The following is a 15,666-nucleotide window of genomic DNA, read 5'->3' as shown; positions in this document are numbered from 1 at the left end:
CGAAGAAAATACTGCGGAACTGCAAATCGGTGGGACTGTTGGGACTCTCAGGCCACTTGTCGCAGCGCAGCGGGGAGCGGCTGGCCCCTGGGAGCGAGGTCAGAGGGGAGAGAAGGGCCAAAGAAAGGGCCGCAGCAGGGCAGGAATCCCTCTGGAGCGGGCAGAGCTCCCCTGCAGTGTACTCCAGAAAACAGGGGTGGCTTGAGGCGTCAGCAACATCAGACAAATCACAAGAGGAATTCAAAATCCTAAATGCTGCCCTTGAGCAAAGGACAAGAACGGTTCCCAGAAAATCCCAGTGGTGCTACTGGGCTCCACTTCCCTCCTGACACAGTTCAGAGCCTCACGACACGGAGAGGTCTGAGCCATCTGCTGGCGAGGCCGTGGGGGAATGGTGACCGGCATCTGCTCAATGGGGGCAACTTAGCAACATGGGTCACATTTATACAAATGCCACCTTCCTCTGGCCGGTCATTCTGCTGCTGGGGTTTTATCCCGGTTACATCTGCATCCGGGAAACAGTGACAGCCGCAGGTAGAGGCCAGGTTGAATGAGCTCCGGCGCAGGTCTCTGGTGGGGTGCAAGGATGAGGCCACTCCCCCAATAGGAGAAGTCTCCAGAACATTAGGCGCAGGAGCCAAGAGGCAAGGGCGAGGTGGTGGAGGGGATTTGCTATTTCTGCGTTACAAAAAAAGGAGAGCATGTGTCCCTCCCTGCCCGCACCAGCACAGGCTGACACATGGAGAAGTTAAGCAAATGAAAGCAACTGGGGGAGACACCTGTCCACCACACACCTTTGATGTTGTTTTGATAGTCGAATGACACAAACGCATTACTTTCTCATAAGTGTTTCCAATCTGCCATCGTGATTTTGGTCATGCATCCCCAGGAAATAATTCACACTCACCAAAGAGAGACTGGAGAGCACTCGCTGCCATGCTATTTATAACCATATCCAGCAGGAAGCTAAATGTTGAACATTTGGGGAACAGTTTAATAAACCGCCATACAACACCACAAAGCGTTACACAGATATTTCAGCGACCGTGACAGCCATTTCTGTGTGTTTCTGGATAATACACAGAGCGAAGAGTAAAATTCAATAAAGCCTGAACATCAGAACTTCCCTGCAACCAAGTTAACGGTTGCATTTGGTTGCTGGAAGTCATACCTTTTCAAAACACTGATGTATTTCAATAGATTGCTGGTATTTTTTAAATAGATCGGCGGGGTGGGATGATAAATAGGAAAGGCCAGCAGTCCTCTCCTGGTGGCCTGTCCCAGGGAAGACATTCCAGGCCGGGGAAGGGATTCTATTTACATCATCTGCTCTCAACTCTACCAGACATTACTCTGTTTTTACTTTAAACATTTCTTCATGCCCCAAAGCCTGTGGGAGGCCTGGCATCCAGACAGGGCAGGACACCCCAACTCCTGCTTGGAGCCATGGGCAGATAAAGGCCGAAGCGGGGTCCCAAGGCAGGGCTGCTGGAATGGGGCCAAGGGACACCCATAGCCAGCCCACACCTGCTCTGTGCCAGGCCCCTCAAGGGCAGACAGGTGTAAAGTGTGTGGCCCAATCCAGTCAGACAAGTTAGGGGGACCCTCTGGCCAGGCCTGGGACAGGCAGGGCGAGAAGAAGACCACGAACAAAGGCACAGAGGCTGGAGAGAACTCGGCATGTTCCCAAACTACAAGGCTCAGGGGAATGGGGGAAAAACACAAGGTCGGAGCTGGACCAGGAGCTCGAGCTCCATGCTGTGGCCAAGAGGAAGCCTTTGGGGCTATGGAAGGACCACAGGGGAAGGCAGGGTACGCCAGAATCTAGCCACCCGTCCACCCAGAGGGAAAGGACTCCTGGGAGGAGTATCCCCCTACCATCACCGGATGGGGACAGGAGGAGCTAGCAAATCTTTCTTGGGATGATCAAGGACAAGAGCACTCTGGCAGGAGGGGGTTGCCTGCATGAAAGAAGACCAGGCGCTGATGCCCCCCGCCCTCAGCGGCCACTGCCCCCGCCACCACCCCCGCCGCCGCCCCCTCCCTGGCCCCCGGCGTCCGGTGCTCCCGACATCATGAGGAACAGGACGACAGGAATGATGTACATCCACTGTGGGCCAGATGGGAGGATGGGACAGTGGACAGACAGACAAAGAGAGAGACAGAAAGAAGAGAAGTGAGTATGAGCCAGACTCTGCCAGGGCAGGGAAGGTGGGGGAGCCGGCAGAAGGGGAGGCCACGTGAGGGAAGGGGGCCCAGGTCCCCTACATCACTACAGGTTGGGGAAGGGCTGGTGGGGCGCAGGGTGGGGTGGAGGCGGGAGGGGGCTCAGTCCTCACTCAGGCCTCCTGCGGCGGCGGCGTGGGCCCCGGGGCGGCAGGACGCAGGGCCGTGAGCAACACAGCCCCCCCGAGAATGAGGTGCCACTGAGGAGGGAGGGGGCACAGGTCAGGGCCAGGGGTGGCCATGGGGTCCTGTGGCCATTGGGGAGGGCAGAGCTGTGGCAAGTGGGTTCTTGGCCTCTCTGGGCCTCAGTTTCCCCGCAGTGCAGCTGTCAGGAGCTGCTGGCAAACCTGAGGCCCCGCTGATACCACACTCAGGGCAGTCAGGCTTGGCATCCTCCCACCCACAGTGGCCTCTGCTGTCCCCTGCCCTTGTCTTGGGTAGACCACCCTTCTGCCTCAGTGCCCCCAGCTCCTCCTACCAGCCCCAGCCTGGCAGCACAGGCCCGGCCCCTCTCCAGCTCCAGACCAGCCTCCTGAGCATCTCCACCCGTAGCCCTGCCTCCCCTAACTGTGCCCTCCCAAAGCCAAAGGCATCCCAGCCCCACCTGGAGGACCCCACCCGTCCTCTCCTTTCCAAATCCGCCCAACCCATTGAAATCTCTGCCTCCCTCCCTTCTTCAGCCTCACAGCACCTGCCCAGCTTAGGCTTTGTCTCAGCCCAGGCCTGCTCCCAGCCCCTCCTAGTACTGACCACCGCCCTCCGCTGACCACCGCCCTCCTGACTGCCCTTCCTCCAGAGAGGCCTCTGTTCAACACCAGCATGGCCTGTGCCCCTCCTGCCCCCAGCCTGAGAGGCTGCCCCCGCTTCCCAGAGCGGCCTGGCTCTGGGCAGGCCATTTGCTGAGCCTGGATACCCTGTGACCGCCGCCAGGAGCAGACCAAGGCAGGGGCAAGGAGCACAGCTCAACAGTCCTCCCCAACTCCATCCAGGCCTTGGGCTCAGCCCGGGTGCCAGGGGACAGGCCTGGAGGCGACAGGCAAGCCCCACGCACAGGAGGCCAGGAGGAAGAGGAACAGGCCAAGGGCCACGGGGGAGAGAAGGGCAGAGCGGGACTCAGGAGGGAAGGGACCAGGGGCAAGCAGAGCTCCACTCACGTATTTGGCGAAGAAGGACTTCTGTTCCTGGGGGTTCTTGGCCTTCTGGGCCTGCTCCATCTCCAGGCGCTCAATGAAGGCCGCGGTCTCCGGACTAGGGGTGGGCGGAGGAGAGAGGCTATGGGGCCGGGGTCAGCCAACAAGGACACAGCAAGGGCAGCAGAAGGATGGCTGAGGCGGAGGTCGTGGGGGGTGCTGCCCACGCCCCTGCCCTGCACCCGCACCCTGGAGCACCCACACCCCGTGCGCCCTCACCCTGGGGCGGTGGCCGGTGGCTGCAGCTGCACAGACGTGTTGAACAGTTCCAGGTCCACGTCTTCCACTTCATGGCCCCGGCAGCCCCCGGGGTGCGTCACCACTGACACGCCCACCACATTGCCAGCCACGTCCACGTGCAGCGTCAGCTGGTCCGAGAGGTGCGACTCCACCAGGGAGCACTGGGGTGGAGAGGGAACGGGGGATCAGGGTTGCCACCCAGACCTTGCCTGCACCAAGACCCCCAAGCCTCCAACCCTTCTCACAGGGCCCAGAGGATCTCTCAAAGCTCTTCATGGTTCCCCCCTCCCTCGGGCACAAGTCCAAGTGCAACAGCCTCCCCATGAGGTCCTGTGCTGTCCCATCAAAGGGCCCACCACCCGGACCATCCCCCCTCCAGCCCTTGAGGCCAAGGCCAGGTCTGAGTCCTCCCTGTCCATAAACGCCAGGGCGCAAATGGTGGAAGCCAGGCTGGGGCACGTGGGAGGGCCCAAGGACGGTCCCATCACTGACTCACCGCGGGGACGAAAGAGGAGACGTAGCTGCCAGCTTCTGAGCCATCAGGGACCCCAGGGCGCTGAGGAACCCGGACCCGGTATAAGCCGTTCAGGGCCGCCACATCCTGCAGGGCAGAGGAGGGTGGCAGTGAGGACAATGCGCGGCCCCTGCCAGGCCCGGACCACCACTGGGCCCAGGGGACCCTTCCCCCGTCTCACCCGCCTGCATCCCCCTCATCCCTAGCCCAGTGGGTGGCCCTGCTGGTGAGTGAGGCCAGGAGCCACCGGGTACTCCACCTTTGGGAGAAGCCACTGTAAGTGCAGTAGAGCCCAGCCCAGGGAGGAAGTGAGTCCCAAGACATTTTCCTCAAAGCTGGATCCAGCTGCACCTAGGCCCACCCCGTACCCAGCCACAGAAGTGACAGCTGTGACAAAGAACCACGTGGGAAGCACAAAGCACGGCTGGCCAGGATGGACTACCTCCCACAGGAAGGGTGCCCACCGGCACGTGCCTGCCCACGATGAAACCGGTGTCCCCAGCCTCCCGGGCAATTACATCCGGCCAAAGGGAAAGAGTGCAAGTGCACTGTGGCAGCTTTTGTGGGCCACCCCCAAAAGACGGCTTCTCTCTCTACCCCTCATTTTTCTCTTCCTCTGGCCTACTGCACCTCCATGCACCATCCCTAGGGAGAACCAAGCCAGGCCTGGCAGGAGCCTGGCCTTGAGGAAGCCACAGGACGGGCTATGACAGAAATAACCTTCTTTTATTTAACTGTGGCCATTCCGGGGATCTCTTTCTCCTCCCGAGCAAATCTCCTCCTAACTGACTGTAAAGCATCTTGACTGAACCTGGAGGAGTGAGAGGAGCAACGATATGAAAACCATGGGAGAAAAGGATGTGCTGTGCAGAAGGAATGGCACAGGCAAAGGGCAAAGGCCGTGAAACACGCATGGCGTGGTCCAAGGCACAGGTCCCCCCACACCCCAAGCAAGCCCTGGGTGCCCTGCTCACCCGGAGCCGGCCCCGCTCCTCCTCGTTGAGCTGCCGCTGCGACAGGGACAAAGTGCCATCCTGCTGGTTCCAGAGCAGTGAGCCCCGCTTCCGAAAGTGGGCACTATCATCTGTGGGGAGTCAGGACTCAGCAGCCACCCCACCACTGAACCCCACGACCCTTGCAATGACCGGGCTGCTTCCCCCTCCCAAGCCCCCATGTTTCCACCTGCAAAGTGGGGACCCCCCCCCAGCACCCCCGCCACGTCCCGCCCTCCTATCCCACAGGGCAGCTGACGGCAGATGTCTGAACGCCACAGCTTCCAAGCCCTGCCTCTGCCTCGCCAGGTGACCCAGGGACCATCACCTCATCTCTCTGAGCCTCAGTTCTCCCAGCTGCAGAGCACAGGGGCTTCCACCCACGGGGCCATGTCAGAACCAGTGGGGCTTTCCCGAGCAGAGGCCAAGGTCTGAGTCAGGAGGTCTGTGGAGGCTCCCGGCTTCAGTGTTTCTAATAAGTGCCCCAGGGTTTGGGGGCTCAGACCTCTGGACTGTACTGACCTCTGTGCTCTGGGCATCTGAACACCTGAACCGTAGTTGTTTAAGCTGGGCCACAGAGCAGGTCCTGGCTCTACCATTCACTTACAGAAGGACCTTGTGTGATGCCCCTCTGGGCCTGCTTCCCCTTCTGGAAAATGGGGCTCTCTCTAATACCTATACATTGCAGGACTGCGGGGAGGGCATTAGAGTGAATACACACAGAACATCCAGCCCCTAGTGCAGGCCACAGAGTGACTGGTCTGAGAAGTCCGCTCTACTGTTGCCCCTAGGCAACTAGGATGTGTCTTACAGTAAAGGGAGTATTCAAAGGTAGAGTTCCTTCTCTCTCATGCCCTCCCTGCCCCAACCTTCCCGGAATAATGCAAACACATTCTGAGGGGCAAAGCTTTCAGTAAACGGACGGTGTGTCTCACATTGGGTGGCATCCAGACCCAAGTTCTTGACTTCACAGGACACTGGCTAAGTACCCAGACTAGGACGTTGCTAGACTCACCGATCTCGAATGAGTGCTCCAACAGCAGCCCCACGGTGCCACAGCCCTCACCCTCTCGACCTTCTGCTCCCGCCTGCAGGTGAGAGAGAGGTCCCCACGTGAGGACCATCAGAGCCCACGGCAGAAGGCAGGACCTCCGGACCCCAAGACAGACTCAGGCTGAAAGAGGAACCTTACTTTCATATGCATATCCAAACACTGACACCTGTCCACCGCGATTCCAACGGGAACCGCCCATTTCATGAAAATTCATGATCTGGATGGTCCCCAGAAACCCAAAGCCTGCAAAGATGTGTAACCTTGTTTCCAAGGCAACCATCTCCAGTTCCAAGGCAACTATCTTCATGCCTAGCATCGTAAACATTCGTGGGTTAAAGGATACCTGAGATTCCTTCCTAACCTATACAAGTGGCCTTTTTTTTTTTTAAGATTTTATTTATTTATTTGACAGAAAGAGAGAGAGACAGAGAGGGAACACAAGCAGCGGGAGCGGGAGAGGGAGAAGCAGGCTTCCTGCCGAGCCTGATGTGGGGCTTGATCCCAGGACTCTGAGATCATGACCTGAGCCTAAAGCAGAGGCTTAACACTGAGCCACCCAGGCGCCTCTACAAGAGGCCTCGGTTACACCTTAACAGCCACAACAAAGACGCTCCTTAGGCTAAGGCTCCTAAGACTCCACGCCGTCCACTTCTCCAAATTCAAATTTCTCCTACCTCTGCATCCTCCAACCACGCCCTTGCACCTACGCAACCCTCACACCTGCGCAACCCCGTGTCCAGATTTTAATCCTCCAACTCAAGATCCCGCCCTCCTCATGCATATGCAAGAAGCACCTATCCTATCTCTCCAGAGCCTCTCCGCTGTTTTCGTTTTAGCCGCCCCTACGTCTCATTTGCAAAAGCTCGCCAGGGCCACACCTCCTCATGCATATTTAACGACTGCGGATTCCCGGCGTTCCAACGTTAACACTGGGTTCTTGCCCCAACCTCCTTCGGCGCATCCTCGTTTTTTAAGCACCGAAAGCCCAGCGCCAATCCATCCGAGCCCCACCCTCTCATGCATACTCACGAGCTAGAGCCTTCCTAACTATACTCACTTTCACGTCTTCTCCTCTCTTGGCCCTGCAATACCTCCTTCCCACTCTACCGGACCTAAACACCCGAGACCCAAGCTTTCCGTCAGCGCCGCCCCCTGTGCAGAACCAATGACTACTCACCCCCCGCAGAGCGGCCCCGGACCGGCAGCCACTGCCCCGGGCCCGGCTGGGGACTGCTGCTGCCATTAGCAATAGCAGGAGGAGTCGAGTAGCCACCGCACCGACCGCCGCCATTTTGACCGCTTCCCATCAGGCCAGGGGAGGGAAAGAGCCGAGCGCTGGGAGCTTGCCGCGCAAGCGCCTGCGCCAGCTCTTCGCGCCTGCGCCCTAGCGCCCTCCCCCTACCGGGGTCTGACGCCAGCCCGGTGGCGGTAGCTTCATCCAGGTATCTGGGCACCGCCCCCCTATGATGACGTCACAACGACGGGCGTTTCTTCGGTGACGTTTAAGCCTGGTCCGCCGCGTTGTGACGTGTAGAGCCCGCGGCACCACCCACCCGTTTTCTCTGCCGGCACCTCCCTCCGCTCTCCCCATGGGGCGGGGCGTTGCGATGATGCGGGGGCACGAGATTAAGCCGGCCCCCAGTGGAACAGGTGAGGAGGGACCAGGTGGGATGGCAGGTGAGAGGCGGAGCCGGGCCTGACTGGCTTGGACCAGGTGAGGGAACCAGGTGAGGGATGGGGCTGGCGTTGAGAAAACTGATGGCCAGGATTCCCCTACTGGCAGAGCGGGACTTCCTGGGCCCTGCGAGCTGGAGGGGCCCCCGGCCCAGTCTCCTGGACTAGACCCCTGAACTTTGCCCCTCTAGAATGCCCCCTGGTTCCGGGCTATCCTACGGGCCGACCCGGACGGCTCCAACGCCACCTCCTGAGCGGCGAGTTCGACCAGCTGCGAGACTTCCCCATCTTTGAGAGCAACTTTGTGCAGGTGTGGAGCCCCAGAAGCCCCTGACACCGAGCCTTACCTTGAGCCCTGACCTCCTGACTTGGGGAACCCCTGATCTGCCAACTTCTGACCATTCTCCCATAACGTTCATCTCCCGGCATTCTGGATCAACCCCCACCCCCATGCCTCTAGACCTTTAGCTTCTCTGTGAACCCTGGCCTCTGATTCCCTTGGTTCATTTTCCCTGACTTCACACCTGGATAACTCTTGACTTCTGACCCCAGGATGTCTGACCTCAGACTCAGTGTTTAATACACTTGGCTCATGACCCTTAACCCCACCATTCCTGCCTTCCATCTATCTGCCTTCTAACCTCTAATCCCTGGCCCCAGGTGACCCGGTTAGGAGAAGTCGCCAACAAGGTCACCATGGGGGTGGCAGCCTCCAGTCCAGCCCTGGAACTCCCAGACCTGTTGCTGCTGGCCGGCCCTGCCAAGGATAACGGACGCCTGCAGCTCTTTGGGTGACTGCCCCCATCCCAGCCTAGACCTCCTCCTTCCCCAGCTCTGGGCATCCTGGGCCCCCTCCCTGCAGCACCTCCTCTCACACAGATGACTCCCAGGCCAGGAGTCTTGGATAGCTGCCAGCCCGCTGTGGCCTGCTGTACACCCAGAAGAACAAAGGGAGGGCAATCCATGGGGGCTAGAAATCAGAGATAGATGGACATGAGAGGGACAGTCCTCAGCCTCACCCTGGCAAGGATCAGGAGAATAACCATGTATGCAGCACCTGCTGCATTCCAGGCACGCTGTAGGCCATTCAGGTAATCTCATCGCTGATATACTCATATGGTGGGGCCCCTTAGTCCCATCCTTTGAAGAGATAAACTGAGGCCCAGAGAAGGGAGCCACTTACCCAGAGACCCACAGTGGTTCAGAGGTTGGGTTGGGATTATTGACCTCATGATTCCTTTTTTTTTTTTTTTTTAAGATTTTGTTTATTTGACAAAGAGATAGAGCCAGAGAGCATAAGCAGGGGGAATGGCAGAGGGAGACGGAGAGGGAGAGCAAGAAGGGAGCCTGGCTCGGGGCTAGATCCCAGCCGGCCAGGCGCCCCTGACCTCATGACTCTTGAGCTCCAGTGCCACACTAAACACAAGCCCTACAGGTCTTTCGTTTTCTCACTGAAAAAGGAATGCAAATACACATCAAGGTACAAAACCTACAAAGCACAAAATAACACCTTTCGCCCATCCCAGGCTCCTGCCTCCAGCTCCAGCTGCCAATAACAAAACATGTACATACGTGTAGTATACTATAACAGCATTCTGCCAGTGGCTTTCACTTTTTTGATTACATCTCACAGTTAAAGAGAGAAAGGGAGGAAAGGAAAGAAAGACTTACATCACACACATACACACAGGGGTCCACAGTTCTTTGTCTGCAGTTCTGAAACCTAAAAAGTTCTTTTGCAACCCACTTGGTGGCAGAATCTGATTCTGACCTCAACTAAATGAAGGCTACTTACAGCCTTTAATGTATCCCCCCTGTATAAGTTTAGAACATTCCACAAAGCGGTGTGCTGACACCTTACGGCGCACGGGGGCATTTTCGCTTCTACACTGCTTCTTTTCCTTTCAGTGCTAATCTGTCCCACCAATCGACCTCACCGCTCACTGAGTGGTGAGCTGCAGTGGGAGGGACACTAATGACATGCCAAGGGGTGCTTGGAACCCCTTCAACACCATCCCCCCCAAAAAACATACCGTCAAGGTAAAAGCACCAAACTTGCTCTGCAAATAAAGCATCAAGACTCACCAGTCCCTAGTCCCTCACTTCCAGCTTGCAGCCCGGAGCTGGCCTGGGCCCATTCTATAAGCATATTATGGGTGTTCACCCTTCCTTTAAAACCAGGGGCAGGTGCATGCTACTTTTCCTCTCTGCTCATTCCCTCATCAGCACTGTATCAGCATTCACTTTATATCAACATAAGTACAAGCCCCACATCCTCTTCTGGACATACACGAGCTTGGACGCCAAGCTTTCATCTCGTGCTGTTACCATCCTGCCTGGGTTCAAATCCTGACTTCACCTCTTCTTCACTGGCTTTGGCCAAATTCCCCACCTGTCTGTGCCTCGATTTCCCCATCTGGAACATGGGGATTAGAGGAGAGCCCACCTTCCCGGGCTGTCAGGGGATAACTGAGATGTTTGTGAAGCGCTTGGAACAGCCTCTGGCAAGGGGTCAGCGCCTTGTAAATGTCAACTGTTATTCTGCCACTTGGGAATGTCATAAAGAGATGAAGCCACCTACTGAGGGACAGTGGTGCCCGGTGACTTGGGATTGCAGCCAGTACGGTAGGCAGAGGGCGTCCATGCGCACGGGCATGAGGGTGTTTGTCCCCAGAGGTAGCATTGCCGGGCCAGAGGGTGGTATATGGCTGACCTGTCGTGGATAAGACTTGGGTCCAAATCCCTGCTGTGTGGCTTGGGCCAAATGATCCACCCTCTCAACAAGCATCCACTGAGCACCGACCATGTGTGAGCCCTGGGTACTCTGGGAGCAGCAGTGAACAAAATGAGATCAAAATCTCTGCCTTCAAACTCCCGCTCTGGGAAGGCAAACAGAATAAATGACAATTTGTCCAAGGGGGTAAGGTTTGTGGAGACAGATGGGGCAGAGGGGGTGGAGAGGACTGCAAGGGTGGACAGGGTGGTAAAACACCTTCCCCAGAGAGAAGGCGCCTCTTGAGAAAGACAAGATTAAGTGGCCAAGCCATGGGGCTGGCTGGAGGAAGATTCCGGCCCTGACCCAGGGTCCGAGGTAGGAGCTCCCCTGGTAGGTTTATGGAACAACGAGGCTGGTGTTGCTGGGGCTGAGTGAGCGAGGGGAGTGAGCAGAGAGGTAAACAGAGGAGGCGGATCCTGCGGGGCCAAGGTCAAGGTGCGGAGGGACCTTGCCTTTTCTCGGAGCCACAGGAGTCACCGGAGGGACGTGAACTCGGGTGTTGGCCGGCGCCCTCTGGCGGCCGCATGGGAACGGAGCGGTGAAGGCTGAGGCCGCTGCCTGGGCGGGTGGTGGGCCCCGGCTGGTGGCGGCAGGGGTTAGAAGTAGCCGGATCCTGGAGACGGTGGCATTTTAACGGTGGAGCTGTCAGGATTTGGTGGCAGGATTGGATGAGGATATGAGAGCACCGTGGGGTCAGGAGCAACCCCACGACTTCTGACGGAGCAAGTGGGAGGATGCAGTTAGGATGCGGAAGGCAAGAGGAGCAGGTTTGAGTTGGGGAGGTCAGGAATTTGGTCGTTGGACCTGTTATGGGTCCGATGTCATTCTCATATCCAGCTGGAAATCTCAAGAAGGCGGCTACCTATTAGAAGGACCAGCGGGAGACACAGAGGTACTGTGGGGATGGAAGAAATGTGGGGATGGAAAAAATTCAAGAGGCAGAGAAAGTGAAAAGGGACTGTCTCTGGGCTGAGAGAGGGGCGTTGGGGTGGGCGACCCCGACCCTGAAGGCGCCCGGGATGGCAAGGCTGCCGAGCCACGGAGCGTCCGAACCTGACGCTGCCCCCTCCGCCCTCCCAGGTTGTTCCCCTTGCAGTTCGTCCAGCTCTTCGTCCACGACGAAAGCCGCTGGCAGCTCAAGGTCAAGTTCCGCACCGGCCGCGCCTTCTACCTGCAGCTGCGGGCCCCGGCCGAGAGCCGAGACCGCGAGTTCGGCCAGTGGGTGCGGCTGCTCTACCGACTGCGTTTCCATTCGGCCGAGGGAGCCGTGCCTTTCACGCAGGAGTACTCGCCGGTGGAGGATGAAGACGACGAGGACGACGAGGACTACGACCTGATAGAGCGGGAGGAGGTGGGAGGAGGGGCGGGGATGCTGAGGAGGAGGAGGGGCGGGGAGAGGGCGTGGCTGGGGCTGGACTCCGGGGTTGGGGCGGGGGGCGGGGGGGTGGAGGAAGCAGCTGGAAATTTGGACGACCCTGAGCTAGGGCTGGGAACCTGGACTACTGAGTGTGTGGGAGCGGCTGGGGGCCTGGATTCCTGTGTTGAGAGCGCAGGGCGCCAAGGAAGGCCTCACTCCTGAATCCTGAAAGGGTATGAAATCTCTGTGTAGAGACAGCAAGATCTCAAGGCAGGGCAGGGCTGGGGACACGAGCCAAGTTTCTTAACTGGGCACCCCCATCCCCCAGCCTCTCTCCCCTTGACCTACTTCAGTGGGATATGGGGGAGGGACACCTGGGCCCAGAAGGGCTAGGGTGGGCCAAACCGGATGTCCAGTTCCCTATAAGGCCAGGGGGAGGAGAGGAACACCAGTCTTTGAAGGTGGGAGCATTGAAACCTGTGGGGTGTCTTCCCACTCCCCCCACCTTCCAGGTAAGTACAAAGTCACCCCACCTACCCACCCGCAAACTGCCGATACATCCACAGGTCGAGGCCTCTGAGACACATTCTTTCTTATACCCAGCTTCAAGCCATGGAAGCCAGACTTGACCCACAGACCTCGGAGCTCTGGGGACTCTGATTCCTCCCAATACCCATGAGGTCACCAAAGGACCAGAGATCAAAGTACCCTATCTCAGGGCCAGAAAGATGAATTATTAAAGTTAATAAAGATCGGCCACTTAAGAACCAACAAGCAGGTCATGAGCACTTTTGTCAACATCACCAGTTCAACTTGGCTGCCTCCACATGGTGTTCGGTTCATCATGTGTGGCTCCTGGGGCCACCATGAGACCTAGTGCCCACCATTCCGTCACGGCGACCTCACTAGAGTGGTCTTCCCCATCTGGGCTTTGTTTCCTCTTTAACTCATTGTAGCTGCCACTGCAGCCTGCCTGCCTCCTCCCCATTCATAGTAGCTAGTCCCAGAGGGCTTCCTCTATGAGATCTTGGCTCACCTGAGACTTGTAATTGCCATGGCAACATGGTAGCATCACTAAAGTAGCCATTCCAAGATGGCAGCCTCAACGTGGTCTGTTTCATCAGGGCTGTCTTATCATGGTTACCATCCCGACCTGCTGTCCCCATCACCCACCCCCAGGTGACTAACCCCCTACAGGAAGAAGGCAGTGGAGCTAGAGATTCAAGAAGGACAGACACACACAGGTTGTAGACAAGACTATTATCTTGTCTTGGGAAGATAATAGTAGGGAAATAGGGAGGAGGTGGGAGGAAATAGGGAAACAGTGTTCAGGGAGGTCCAGGTTAGGACCCAGCAGCCAATTACTTCGGCAGGTGGAAGACAGTCTCACTGTGGCACTGCAGGGGAAATGAGAAAAGAGCGGGTAAGGTGGGGTGGGCTTCCCAAGTCCCTGTGCCCCACCCCCAGGCTCCTTTGCCCCTGGATTTGCAGGGCCAGCAGGGGGAGCACGTGGGTCCTTCACGTCTCAGTGGGGCAGTGAAACCACTGTCATGGTGCGGGCAATACCTGTGTCTTTGAACCCCAGACTGGGATGTTCTGATCAGGGATTTCTAAGCTGCCAGTGACAAGCTGTCACTGGAATCCCAAAGTAGGGATATTTCCGAGCTGATTCAATAATTAATAAAGGGGATAGCAAAACATTACAAATTGGCTCAGCCTGGAAGAGCAGTGTTCTTAATGACAGCCAGTAAGGCTGCGGAGATGGTCTCGCTTGTTAAGAGTCTATGGTCACATCTGTCTTCTGGGCAGTCATCAGGGCCAGGGGGAGTCACAACTGGGGAGGGACCCTGGAAGCCCGTGTTTCTACCAGTCACATCTGAGGGACTTGGGTAGCGGCTACTCCAGTGAGCCTGGACTGGCAGATGTTTGATGGGCTGGAGCCCAAGGCAGAGGAGGTGAGGAAAAGCATTCCAGGTAGAGGGAATGGCATGTGCAAAGTCCTAGGGACAAGAGAAACCACAGCCAGTTTGTCCAACTGCCAACAGCTTGGTGTGGCTGGAACAGTGTTGAGGAAAACGGGGTACATGAGGCCAGAGCGGGGCGCATGGGAGAAGGCGCAGGACCATGGACACCAGGCTGAGAGGCTTCAGAGCTGCTGGGGAACCTGGGGAGGGCCACGGGCAGGAGAGGGGCAAGTCAGCCCCGGATAACCCCCTACAGCCCCTGGGGCCCTGTGCAGGGTGGGCTGGAGGGAAAGATGGGAGGCAGGGAGGCCAGGCAAGAATTCCAGAGGAAGAAGTGATCAGGGTGGGGCTGGTGGGGGGAGGTAGGAAGGGACGGGAGGGACAGAGCCTGGGGAGAAGAGGCATTTTTCTGGGTACCTGCACCTCTCCCCACACAGGCCAGGCCCAGCAGGGCCTTGGTGATCACCTGCCAGCTCTTCTCCAGCTCATTCACCTCTTATCTGTCCTTCAACTCCTTCTTGAAAACTTCCTCAGATGACTGCCACGGCCGGATCAGGTGCTCCCCAGCCCCACCCCTACAGTGCCCTGTGCACACGTCACCCTGCATCATTCTTGGAGGGGTCTGAATCCGGCTTCCCCGTTACACACCTAGGGGCACCGGGATGACTGGGCTCTGCCCTCCACACAGCTCGGGCCCGGGGCCTCCAGGTCCCTGTGTGGGAGAGGGGGGGTGAAGGGGTTCGGGGCAGCCAGGCAGGGCACTCACCTCGGACTTCCAGCTTGCACTCGGCCAGCGCCTCCCCCAGCTCGTTGACAGCCCTACAGGAGTAGGTCCCCGCATCAAAGGGAGACGGGCGGCGGATGTTGAGTGTCAGGATTCCCTGGTAGTTGGTTATCAGGAATTTGGGGTCTTCACGGATTTCCATTTGGTTCTTCATCCAGACCACCTTCGGCTGTTGAGTGGAGTGGGAGAAGAGGCCAGCTTAGGGAAGGTCCCCGGGTGATGGCAAAGTGGGCTTTGGAAGGCAGATCTGGATGCAATTCTTGGCTGTCCTGCCACCTGATTTTGATTGATGACCTTGGACTAGTCATTTCTCCTCTCTGACTCTCAGAATCCTCTTCGTGAGAGGAAGAGCTCACGCTCTGTCGTGGCCCACAGAACCCTATGCAATTTGGTCCCATTACTCTTCTGCCCTCTCCCCATCCTGTCGCTCGCTCCCTCTGCTCCATCCACACGGGCCGCCTCGTTTTTCCTCAAACAGACTCAACAGGCTCCCATCCCAGGACCTTGGCGCACCGGCTGGTCCCTCTTCCAGTACTGCTTTTCCCTCCTCTCTCCCCCTAATCAGCACTGGCTTATCTTTCAGGTCTCTGCTCACATGTCCTCTCAGGCCCCTGGGCTGCGGCTGTACATTCGCAACTACCCTCAGCGCTCTGACATGCATCCCACCCTTCGTAGTGTCGTCGTCATGTGCATGACTTCAGATTCATGTCAGTCTCCCCCAACATTCAGGAACTTCCCGTCCAGCTCACCGACACACACAGCCTCTGAAAACGTGTGCTGAGCGTATGAACAGACCGCATGCGTGAGTGACGTTAAGAGTGCAAATGGGGAGAATAAATGAGCCGAGGAAACGAATGGCTTGGTAGGCGAGTAAATGAACGGAATGAATGAAGGA

At 57.6% G+C, this 15,666-nt stretch overlaps 3 protein-coding genes across 6 annotated transcripts in view; 1 reads left to right on the top strand and 2 right to left on the bottom strand.

Annotated features, from left to right (window-relative positions):
* Positions 1–916: 916 nt before the first annotated feature.
* Positions 917–7,520, bottom strand: EMC10 (ER membrane protein complex subunit 10). Of its 2 annotated transcripts, none has more exons than XM_080827939.1 (7): positions 7,394–7,520; positions 6,178–6,250; positions 5,145–5,254; positions 4,153–4,257; positions 3,636–3,817; positions 3,381–3,474; positions 917–2,110 (listed from the first exon to the last, which is right to left on the bottom strand). In XM_080827939.1, the coding sequence occupies exons 1-7, from the start codon at positions 7,505–7,507 to the stop codon at positions 2,000–2,002; spliced, it is 789 nt and encodes a 262-aa protein (XP_080684065.1). In that variant the 5' UTR covers positions 7,508–7,520; the 3' UTR covers positions 917–1,999. The 2 variants fall into 2 exon arrangements, with proteins under 2 accessions (XP_080684065.1, XP_080684066.1); XM_080827940.1 differs by lacking the exon at positions 917–2,110 and adding an exon at positions 2,229–2,426.
* A 164-nt stretch (positions 7,521–7,684) lies between these two features.
* GARIN5A (golgi associated RAB2 interactor 5A) lies at positions 7,685–12,797 on the top strand. The gene is made up of 5 exons (XM_080827933.1): positions 7,685–7,866; positions 8,082–8,200; positions 8,551–8,681; positions 11,747–12,017; positions 12,627–12,797. The coding sequence occupies exons 1-5, from the start codon at positions 7,806–7,808 to the stop codon at positions 12,681–12,683; spliced, it is 639 nt and encodes a 212-aa protein (XP_080684059.1). The 5' UTR covers positions 7,685–7,805; the 3' UTR covers positions 12,684–12,797.
* MYBPC2 (myosin binding protein C2) overlaps positions 12,602–15,666 on the bottom strand; it is a 26,338-nt gene continuing 23,273 nt past the window's right edge. Inside the window, exons 27-28 of one of the 3 annotated variants that reach the window (XM_080827930.1) lie at positions 14,754–14,940; positions 12,602–13,420 (exon numbers count right to left, since the gene is read on the bottom strand). In XM_080827930.1, coding sequence (XP_080684056.1) covers positions 13,410–13,420; positions 14,754–14,940 — 198 coding nt within the window. In that variant the 3' untranslated portion in view covers positions 12,602–13,409. The remainder of the gene's footprint in view (positions 13,421–14,753; positions 14,941–15,666) is intronic. The other 2 variants (XM_080827931.1, XM_080827932.1) reach the window with 2 other exon arrangements.

Source organism: Martes martes, assembly GCF_963455335.1.
Source record: "Martes martes genome assembly, chromosome: 17".
NCBI classification, from domain to species: domain Eukaryota; kingdom Metazoa; phylum Chordata; class Mammalia; order Carnivora; family Mustelidae; genus Martes; species Martes martes.
The sequence above is the reverse complement of the archived record's forward strand: the minus strand, read 5'-3'. Positions and strand labels throughout refer to the sequence as shown.